Consider the following 11,604-nt stretch of genomic DNA (forward strand, 5'->3'; position numbering starts at 1 on the left):
CTCTCCCCCCTCTACCCTCCCCTCCCCCCTCCCTCTCCCTCCCCCTCCCCCTCCCCCTCTCTTTGGGTTTCAGCCTCGGTAACTGACAGAGAGTGGTAGACTATGCTATGCGTTACTGGACATTTAAGTTCATCTTAGCCTCCACCCATTGGATGCAATTATACACCTGACCTTGCCAGTCCTGACACTCAAGGTGCCTCCAGACATGTCCAGCTTCTCGGGATGTGGGGAGAGGGCCAATCAGAAGCCCCCTCTGTTTGTCCATCCCCATTCCCCCTCTCAGTTGGGATGTTGAGAGTGTTGACTGCTCTTCAGAAATGTGTACAGCAGGGGCTGGGGACTTGGCTAGTGCTTATTGCACAGGTGTGGCTGTCTGAATGTAGATCCCCAGCAACCACATAAAAGGCAGGCATGACTACACGCTTCTGTAATCCCAGCAGCAGAGACAGAGACAGGCAGATCTCAGGGGCTGGCTCCAGTGAGCCAGTCAAGGCAAACCAGAGAGTTTCAGGTTCAAAAAGAGATCCACAAGTATCTGCACAGGCATGCTGTACATGTGTGCAGGCGTGTGTGTGTTTGTGTGTGTAAGTGCACACATAGGGACAAGAGTTGGAAGAGTTGGAAGCATAGACATAGTTTGTCATTGAGGAGCAGGATGTAGCATGGGTCCAGATAGGATGGAAAGAAAGCCATTGGCAGATGTTAACCTCTACCTTAGAGTTGTTGGCATGATAAAAATGTTAATATATTTTTACAAAAGTGGGTTGTTTTGTTACTATTGTTGTTTATTAGATGGAGTTTCTTTGTACAGCCCTGGCTGTCCTGGAATGGAATTCCCTCTGTAGACCAAGCTGGCTTTGAACTCAAGAGATCAGCCTGCCTCTTGGTTCCCAAGTTGGGGATTAAAGGCCTGTGCCACCACACCCAGCTATGTAATTTTATAAAATTCTTAAAATAGTGCCTTATTATATTATAGTATATAGTAAGTGCCCAATAAACTGAACTATGGAAAGAGAGGCTCAGAGTAGGACTGGGCCTGACCCCATACTGTTCCATGCTGCCACTGAGGTTTTGTTTCTTGCAATTGCTCAGGGCTCTGCTCCCTGCTACATTCACCGCAGAAATGTCTTGTTTCACCGTGATTTTCAAAGGTTACTGTTCTGTGCAGGCCAGCTGTGCACCTGGGCTTCATGTTTTGATTTTTCTTCCATCACTACTGAACTTCCTCCCCACCTTCCTCAAGCCCACTGCAGTGAGAAGAACCTACTAGTTTGCATGTGCAACCACCTTTATCTCCTTCCCCAGACAAGCACCAAGGCAAGCCTCTTCCCCTCTGCGGCCACACCCTGACCCGACACTTCCCATTCAGACTCCCAGGGGCTCTAACAACACCTTAAAGCCCCTGTGCAGTGACTAAACACAGGTGTTAGATTCCAAGATGGGGAGTTCCCTATAGGAACCACACAAAGGGCTCATGTGCCCTCTCCATTATTCTCAAATTCCCACTGGATGTCCCCTCCTTCCTCTCACAGCACAGCAGGGAGTATGTGTGTGGGGGGGGGGAGCTGGACCCTTTTCACTCCCTCCCTGCTGACCTTCAACACACTTTTGCCACCTTTGAAAATTCAAGGAATGCTACAATCAAAGATTAGTTCTAGGGTGGTGGTGGTACACACTCTTGTTCCCAGCACTAGAGAGGCAGAGGCAGGCAGATCTCTGTGAGTTGGATGTCAGCCTGGTCTAGGGTGAATTCCAGGACAGCCAGGGCTAGACGAGAAACCCAAGTCCTTGCACAGCCTTGATTGCAGACAGGCTCTCTTAAATACCCACTAGCAGCGGCTGGCTCTTACTCTACCCAGCATGCACTTTTGCACCCAACTCCAATCTAAGCCTCCTTTCAACACCACGTCGCAAGCCTTCTGTTTCCACCATTTTCCTCAAAGCTCTCTCAATAACCTTTTACCAGATTCAAAGTTCCCCTCCCTCCAGCCTCCATTTTGAAGCAACTATTGGCCACACCCCTCTCTGTGGCTCTTCCCAGAACAGCTTTCCTTGTCTGCTTCAGAACCTTCAGGCCACTAGTCCCAACTGCCCGGGAAATACCTCCTTGTTCCAGCTCCAAAGCTCTGTTCTACACACCCACAGCAGCCTGGCTCTCAAAAGCACCCCTTCAGCTCCTACTCTCCCTGGATGCCCACCGAGCCTCTTCCTAACTGCATTGTAAGAACTTCAAACCTCAAAATACATACAATTTCGAACTTTATGACGCAATTGCTCATCCACACAGGTGGCGGGCATCCACCACAACTACTTTTGATCCCTGAAACCAAGAATCCTTAGTACATTCATCTCCTGAGTCCGTCTATGCACCCCAAAGGAAGACTGTGTGTGTGATGGCTATTTCTTTCCAGGCTTTGTTTACTGTTGTTTGGTTTTTGTCTGTATGGTTGGTTTTGTTTTGTTTTTTCCTAGACAGGGTCTAACTATGTAGCTCTAGCTGTCCTGGAACTCACTATGAAGGCCAAGCTGGCCACGAACTCACAGAGATCCACTGGCTTCTCCCTCACAGGTGCACTGCTACCGCCTGGCTCCAGGTCTTTTTTTTTTAATGTAATGTGCATACACTTGTGTTTACACTAAACCCTACTGATGGGCTCGGTTAATTCTTCCTATTTCTCACCCCACCCCACCTCGGCTATCTAAAATCCTTATATTTACTCCAAGTCTGACGTCTCACCCTCAACCAATTCATCACGAGGACTGCATGTGGTGCTTTCAATAAGGGCTAGGCTGTTGGAGACAGCTTCTCCTACACGTTGAAATGGAAAGTTATGGGCCAGCAATGACTCAGAAGATAAAGGTGCCTGTGACCAAGCCTTGTGGCTTGAGTTCGAGTCCTGGAACCCACAGAAGAGCCTAAGGAGAAAAAATGACACCCCACCCCTTTCCAGTTCTCTGATCTCCACCAGCCAGGAGCAACATGCCCAACCCCAAATACACAAAATGTAATAAAAATGTTTAAATAATACATTCCCTCTGCGGTGCTCATGCTCTTCTTCCATTAGCAAATTAGCCTGAGGTCTCTTTCCTAGATTCTCTGCTCTTTAAGCTTTGCACTCCCGGCCAACAGGCCTACTCGCTCCCAGAACGTTCTACATTCTCATCCTGAGTTTTTGCAGTTTCCTGTTTGGAATATGGCCTCCTCCATTGTCCACAGAAACACAGTATACCAGCTATGACAAGACCCAGGTAAACAAAACAGCCCCTACTATGTTCAACAAGCGCCCCTCCTCCAGCTTCTGTTAATGAGGTGTTGTTCTAGTAGCCAGTAGCCAATGAACATGTTTTTGTGAGCAATGTCCCAGTGTTACCATCTCAGTGCACCCAGCACGCAGTGGAACCCACACAAGGGGTGAATTCTTTATTTTCTCTGAACCTCAATTCCTCAGATAAAGCGAGAACCTTTAGAACCGCACCCCCAGGGACCACCGTTAAGCTAGGACAAGGAACAATTAAGTCTGGCCAGAGTAAACACATACCGAGGCATAAAGGCTGGTTTTGTCCTTAAAGGCAGCACAACCACTTAAGCTCTTAGACTTAAATATCTGCAAAAAAGCTGCGTAGCCCGCTCGGGTCTACCCAGATACTCTTGGTCTGCGACCAGACTAACAATGGCTGAATCGTTTTCTGCACAGTGCTTGGCACAAGAGATCGCTAAGCGTTTGCGCTCCAGCTGTTAAGTGGTGCCGCTGGGCCACTGAGCCGTGGGGTGGTCTGAGGTCCCCAGAATCCCCTGGGTGCGCCTAGAGGCCCCCTCCCGCCGCGGAGGACAACCAGGGCGGCGGGAAGCTGGATCACGTGTGGCGCGATGCTACTCACTGAGCCACAGCTCCAGCGCCGCCGCTGGCCCCGGGGCGCCCTCCGCTGACTCGGTCCCTGCCGGGGATCCGGTCCCTGCTGCCACTGCCGTCGCTGCCATCTGCCCAGCCCAGCGCTGCGGCCGGAGTCACTCCTGCCCAAAAGCTGCAGGCACCGCCGCCGCCTAGCCTTCTCCTCAGCTGCCGACGCGGCAGACACAGAGAGGCACGTGACGGGGCGGGGCATACAGACACGCCCATTTCTGGGCCCTGCCCCGCCCCCATGCACCTCCACCGGGTCGCCTCCAACTCACGAGGTCTTTTTTTGTGCAAGACCACTTGAAAGGTCAAAAGCCAAGCTAGTAAGGTATTGTCTCCTCTTCTTCAGAAGCAGGGTTCTCAGATAAGATACTGGACGCCTGGCTAAATCTGAATTTCAGATAAAGAGTCAAGAATCATCCTTTCAGCAGTTTTATTTATTAGGGTCTTCCCAGAATAGCTTCCACTCTGGTTTTTCCACACTTTTTTTTTTAATGACACATTACACCATAATTCATAAAACACTTATTTTATGAAAGGATACTTTTCTCAAAAAACAAGTCGTGATTCTCATACCCTACGAAGTGAACACCATATATATACATATAAATATACATATATATATATATATATATATATATATATATATATATATATATATGTACACACATACACACACACCTTTTTCTAACTATTTTGAGTTAAGGTCTCATGTAACCAGCTACATGATCACTACATAGCTGAAGAGAACCCAGAACTCTTCATCCTGCCACTGTGGTACAAACTTGATTACAAGCATGTGCGACCAGTACAGCTTCGTTATGGTTCTTGTTTTTGCTTTTGAGAAAGGTTCTCTCATACTCATTAGTCCAAGACAGTCTTGAATGATGTAAGTTATATCCTAAAAACCAGTAGTAAAATCCTTTTGCCTCAACCTCCCAAAAGCTGGAACTACAGGTATGAGCTACCATGCCAGTCTAACATGAAATATTTTATTTTATTTTACTCTCGAACTTAAATGAAGGAATCAAGAAGATGTTGTATTAATATGTCCACAAGAAAAGCCAAAGGGAAAAATCTATGTAAAAATGAAGGACTGTTGAAACATGCAAATGGGCATAAAACTGACTCCAGCCAGTGGAGAAAGAGGTCTGTCCAGTGGATAGGATTGATATGCATGTCTAGAGGCCAGAATAATTGTGCCATGGCTGTCAATGATCTACTACTAACAGCTCGACTAAGACTGAAGGAGGTCTCAGCCTGGAAGGCAGTCAAGACAATGCACAAGGTCCATCTGAAGCACCAATTCTTCTCCATTGTCCCTGTCAATCGGCACCCTCAATGCCACACACCCAATGCACACACACACACACATACACGAACACACACACAGAAGGATTTTAATTTGCATAGAGCTGGGTTACCTGCATATCAAACACTGCTTGGCATACCGATGCCAATAAGCAGCTGTTGAATGGACACATAAATAGTGGGAACAGGACTTTAGGCATATCATAATCCCAAATATACAAACACTTATTTTTAAGTTTTTATTTATTTTTATGTGTATGGGTATTGTGATTGTTTGCATATGCTTGGCCCAGGGAGTGACACTATTAGAAGGTGTGTCCCTGTTGGAGTAGATGTTGCCTGTTGGAGGAAGTGTGTCACTGTGGGCTTTAAGACTCTCATCGTAGCTGCCTGGAAGCTAGTATTCTGCTAGCAGCCTTCAGATGAAGATGTAGAACTCTCAGCTCCACCTGCATCATGCCTGCCTGAACACTGCCATGCTCCTGCCTTGAAGATAATGGACTGAACCTCTGAACCTGTAAGCCAGCCCCAATTAAATGTCCTTTATAAGACTTGCATTGGTCACGGTGTCTGTTCACAGGAGTAAAACCCAAACTAAGACAAGGTGTTTTGCCTGCATATATATATATCTATGCACAACATGCAAACTTGATGCCTGAAGAGGTCAGAGGGTGTGTCAGGTTCCCTGCAATTGGAATTGTAGACAGCTGTGAGCTGCCATGTGGATGCTAGGAATTGAACCTGGGTCTTCTGGAAGAGTAATACATACTCTTGACCATTGAGCCATCTCTACAGTTCTATTTTTTTTAAACATTATGCATGCATGTGTTTGTGTGTGTGTGTGTGTGTGTGTGTGTGTGTGTGTGTTGGTACAGGCACACACATGCCACAATGTGCTTGTGGTGTGCAGAGATTTTTGTGGAATTGGTTTTCTCCTCGCACCCTTACATGCATTCTCGACATGCAAGTCATATCATTATGCTTATATGCCAATCACTTTTACCTGCTGAGCCTGTGAGATGGCTCCAAAAATGTCTAAATGGACATTTGTTGTCCTGGCCATGACTTGTAAACAGAGCACTCGGGAGGCTGAAGCAAGATTGTGAGTCAGACTGCACAGTGAGACCCTGTATCAAATAAGTAACAAAGAAGCTGTTCATAATAATTCTTACCTATTATCACAGCACTAGGAAGGATGAGGCAGGAGGATCCTGAGTTTGAGGCTAACCTAGGCCTACAGCAGTGAAACCCCATATCGAGAAAAAAAAGGACACTTGGTGTGATATAGCCCAGTTTCAGACTAACTCTACCCACATGCCTGACACACTGGTATCCTTAACAATCTTTAACACTAGCATAATGTTAGTGACACATGCACAAGTGACAAAAGACTGTTCTCTGCGTGCAGGTTCTATGCTAATCTAGTTATTTTTCTTAGACAACTCAAGCTGCTGCAATAAAACCACACACTGATGCCTTTAACAATGGACATTTATTTCTCTCCATTGACTGGAAGCTTGATACCAAGATGCCAAAAGGGCCAGCCTCTGGCATCAGAATGTCTGGAGAAGGCCCCCTTCTTGCTGCAGATGTTTTGGATTCTTCCTGTGCCTCGACCTCACTTGGGGAGAAGAGACAGAAAAGCAGCCTTCTAGCCTTGTTTGTTCAGTTTCTGGTTTTTGAGATTACTCCTCCCAGAAATCTTCTATCCCTCCCGAGTGCAGGAATTACAGACCTGAGCCACTACAGCCACAGCAGAACCCTCCGATTATAAAGACATCAATCTCTTGGGGCACTTTGCCCCTCAGAACCTCACGTAAACCTGGTCACCTTGACAGGGCCCTGCCTCTACGATCACAATGGGGGTTAGAGCTTCAGCACAGGCAAGGGGTGGGGGGTCTATTTCATTACATTACCCAGGTAAGGAAAATTTTATTCTTTAATGAAAATTGTGTTGTCATTAGCATATCCATCTATGTTACCTGACTTGGGTCTTTGGGGAATCCTTTCACATCTCTGCGAACTGTTGATAACTGAAAACAATGGAGAGTTATTCTTATCCATAGACTTGCAAATGAAGACTGTCCAAACAAAACACATAGGCCCTACCTGTGGAAAAACCAGTTCTATGGCCATTTGCATATTTATTTCAATATTTTTAGTCTAGAGACTGTTCTTTGGATTCTCCTTTGAAGTAGTTTTAAAATCTCACCAGTTTCTTCATCATCTTTTTTTTTTTTTCTAAGACAGGTTTCCTATAGCTTAGGCTAGACTCAAACTTGTCTTGTAATGCAGGGTACAAGGGTATACTACCATGCCTGGTTTATACAGTGCGGGGGATTGAACTCAAGGCTTATGGTGGTCAAGCACTGTGCCAGCTGAGCCCCAGTCCCCTTCACTATATATTTTTTTTAAATTGTCCCCTCATTATTCTTAACAGTTCATCTCTTGAAAAGTCTAGGACTGGGTGCATACCCTTGATCCCAGTATCTGGAGGCAGAGGCAGGAGGATCTCTGTGAGTTTAAGACCAATCTGGTCTACATAAGTTCCAGAATAACCAGGACTACTAGGGAGACCTGTCTCGAAAGAAAGAAAGAAAGAAAGAAAGAAAGAAAGAAAGAAAGAAAGAAAGAAAGAAAGAGAGAGAGAAAGAGAGAAAGAGAGAAAGAGAGAGGGAGAGAGGGAGAGAGGGAGAGAGGGAGTGAGGGAGCAAGGGAGGGAGGGAGGGAGGGAGGGAGGGAGGAAAGAATGAAAGAAAGAAAAAATTCTATTTGGGCAGTGGTGGTGTATACCTTCATTCCCAGCACTCAGGAGACAGAAAATGATCGATCTCTGAGTTCAAGACCAGCCTGGTCTACAGAGAGAGTTTCAGGACAGCCAAGGCTACACAGAAAAACTTTGTCTCAAAAAACAAAAAGAAAGAAAGTTCTAGGACTGGGAATTTAGCTCAGTGGTGGAGTGTTTGTCTAGCATGCATAAGAACCTGGCTTCAAGCTCCAGCACACAGAACAGGGGTAGTGGTGGTAAGAATCTCAGGAAAGAGCTCTTTAATGTCCAAGACTAGTACAATTTGAGCAGCAAAATAAAAGGCAGGCTTGCTGTTGTGTGCCTTTAGTCCCAGCACTTGAGAGGCAAAGGCAGGCAGGTCTCTAAATTCAAGGCCAGTGGTCTCCCCGGAGAGCTCCAGGCCATCCAAGGATACCAAGGGAGACCTTGTCTCAAACAGGAAAAAAAAGTTGCATTGGATTCTGACCTTTAGAATAAGATAAATATGCACAAGTTGATACTGATCTCAATGTTGAATGCATGGAGGGAGGTGACTTCCTTCTTCTGGAGAGACTTGCATGTAATTTCTATAATTTCCGAAACTACACCCCTCAAGAAGGCAAATAGCAACTGTCTTCCAAAGAGTACTGGTTCTTTTTCTACCACCCTTCTCTACCCCATCCCACCCTTCCAAGCCCCCCAATACTAGATAGGAGACAAAGAAGGCTAGAGGGGAAAAGGGTGTCTATATCATTAGACTACTTCCTGCTGATTAGTGATGTCGAGTTCCTTGGGGCAAGTTTGATCTTTGCTGGGAGGATATCTAATTTCTTCTTGTAGTTTCTTTTTGGTGGACTATTCAACAAACCTCAATGAACCCCAACAAACCGTAACAATCACAGCCAGCCAGCAGCTCTCCTGTCAGGGCTCTAGCATTTCTATATCCTCTGAAAAGTCCCCAGAATTCCAAACATCACACACTGGCAAAAACTGCAGCTGGCAAAATCACCACGCCCTTGCTAAAGCACATGGCAAATCATAGTCAGCTGCTGTGGACAATCAGAAGCTGCCCCATATCCCACACCTGGGATTAAAATGAAAACCCATTCTTATAATATTTCTGCTTTAAAAAAAAAAAAAGCAAACTTCTCACTACATACCAGAGCGCTGTAAAAGGATAAGGTAATTGTATTAGTGGTCTGTTTACATAAGACTCCTGCATAAAGAACAAATACCTGGAAACATTGTAAAAAAAAGTCAATTAAAATCATCATCCAAGGCATGAATCCGAACAGAAAGTGTCTTGTTTCCACATATGATAAACTTTGTATATTTGTTTTAAAAATTGACAATACTAGCTAAACAGAGCATATTAAGTAAAACAAAATTTTTGGTTAGAAACAATTTGGTAAATTATTTAAATTTCTTTAAAAATTGGGACTATTACTTTAAATAACCATATTAATATTGGAGAACATGACAATACATATTTTTGTTAATATCAAATTGTTACATCTATATTCTAAGAGACAATTTAATTGTAAGTTGTATTTCCCAGAAAGCAATGATTTTTAATTTTCAATTTAAAAAGTGTGCTCCTAGAGGTGGCCCTGCCTACCATGATGTGGTGTTGATGGGGAGACTCCTCCCCCTATCCTCTGTTCCCCATATATGGAGATTCCTCCCCCTAACCTCTGTTCCCCATATATGGCAGACTGGGGAGCTAGCTAGAAGGTCTGAGAGCAGGAGAGCTAAGCTAGAGCTGGTATGGATGCCAGCCCTGAGGGCAGAAGAGCAGGAAAGCTGACCTCTTGCTGGCTTCACCCCAGGGTAGTGCTTGAGAGCCCTGTGGTGTGGTGCGGGAGAGCTGGCAGACTGAACAACTCAGCTACCACCCAGGCCCAAGTCCAGGGCTTTGAGTTGGTCCACCCCAACATCTATCCCATCTATAAACTGCTGGAGCTTGTGAAGGGGCCAGTCCTATGGATCCAAAGCTACAGGATCTCCATGACACCAGGCAACAACAAAATAACCAAGTGGAGTCCTGATGAGGATCCGGTATTGATAGTGTAGCAGGAGCCAGAGGCCTCCAGCCAGGCCAATGACTCGTTGTAATGAACATGCGCAAGTGAAGAAGTGTGGACACAAAGTGTACATACCATGTGACACACTGCAGCTTCCACAGAGTTTTTCTTTTCCTCTCATTCTTTGTTTCTTTGTTTCTCTCTCTCTCTCTCTCTCTCTCTCTCTCTCTGTTTTGTTCTTTCTTTCTTTCTCTCTTTCCTTCTCTCTTTCGGAAGGGTGGAGGGCAGGTACAAAGCACAGGCAGACGACTGGGATTGGGGCGCACAATGTGAAGGTCACAAAGAATCAATAAAAAGTTTTTTAAAAAAATACTCCCAGAGACAGTTTCCGCCTTGTCAAAAGCAAATGATTCACTTTACAAAGTTTTCTAAAATTAACCCTGTTATCAGAAACTTTTACTCCTGCCCATGGATAAATCCCTAGGGCACTGAATACTGACAGCAGTCACCATATTCCATTTAAAAATAGATTGGTTGTAAAGCAAGATAACCACATTAAATGGGCTTTTGACTTTTTTTTTTTTTAAGACTTGGTTTCTTGCCGAGTGGTGGTGGAGCATGCCTTTAATCCCAGCACTTGGGAGGCAGAGACAGGCAGATTTCTGAGTTCGAGGCCAGCCTGGTCTACAGAGTGAGTTCCAGGACAGCCAGGGCTACACAGAGAAACCCTGTCTTGAAAAAACAAAACAACAAAACAAAACAAAGACTGGGTTTCTTTGTATAGCCATGGCTTGTCCTGAAACTTACTCTGAAGACCAGGCTGGCCTCAAGCTGGGAGATCCTTCTGCCTCTGCTCTGTCTCTTTCTCTGCCAGAGTACTGGGACTAAAGTCATGTACAGCACTCCCAGCAGGTTTTGAAACTTCTTAGAAAAACATAAGCATCACTGCCAAAGCCTGTATACTCCCTGTAGGCTGCAAGGTGAGAGTGTACCAATTGGCTCTGGAACTCTCTGACAAAGCAGATTATATTCTCAAAGCACCACAGATGAGCCCAGGTTGGAGAGAATCTCCTCCACCTAAGTCATCTGGTCCTTGAAAAATTTAAGGGCATATAGGTTAAGGAATATCACCTAATACAAACATTTGTTGACTGTATAAATTAAAAAAAAAAAGCCAACAACTATCAAAGACAGCACTTGGATATTCTGAGTAACTTTCCAAAGCTGTGAGTTTGATGTCTGCACATCTGGCATCCCCCTTTAACGAGAGTACATGATGGTTAAGGTATAGAGTCTATACTATAAACCCTGAAATTAGCTTTACTAAAAGGAAGAATTGAATGCCAGGTAGGGAGAATGACCTATTGAACTAGGATTAAGGAAACTATCAGGCACCAACAGTGACCTGTCCTGTTGATGGACACATCCTCACCCACATTCAACCTTATGTTACCTCTGCTCTTCCTTAACCCATAGCCCCAAGGTTATCATGAGAGGAACTTCCAAAAAGTATCAATGGAACGACCTCCTACATAACACCTGCCTAGCATCCCTCAAACTGTCTAGTTTGTGAAAAAGCAAAATCAAAAAGCCAAGAGCATTCTGA

The 11,604-nt window shown here is 45.1% G+C and overlaps 1 protein-coding gene across 2 annotated transcripts in view; it reads right to left on the minus strand.

Moving 5' to 3' along the window:
* The window catches only part of Gga2 (golgi associated, gamma adaptin ear containing, ARF binding protein 2), a 31,215-nt gene extending 27,146 nt beyond the window's left edge, over positions 1-4,069 (minus strand). The window contains exon 1 of one of the 2 annotated variants that reach the window (XM_028764162.1): positions 3,880-4,069. In XM_028764162.1, coding sequence (XP_028619995.1) covers positions 3,880-3,979 — 100 coding nt within the window. In that variant the 5' untranslated portion in view covers positions 3,980-4,069. Of the gene's footprint in view, positions 1-3,539; positions 3,558-3,879 lie in introns of those variants that run through there. The other variant, XM_028764163.1, reaches the window with a different exon arrangement.
* Positions 4,070-11,604: the final 7,535 nt, after the last annotated feature.

The sequence above is a fragment of the Grammomys surdaster genome, unplaced genomic scaffold (assembly GCF_004785775.1).
Source record: "Grammomys surdaster isolate TR1022 unplaced genomic scaffold, NIH_TR_1.0 142, whole genome shotgun sequence".
Lineage (NCBI taxonomy): Eukaryota > Metazoa > Chordata > Mammalia > Rodentia > Muridae > Grammomys > Grammomys surdaster.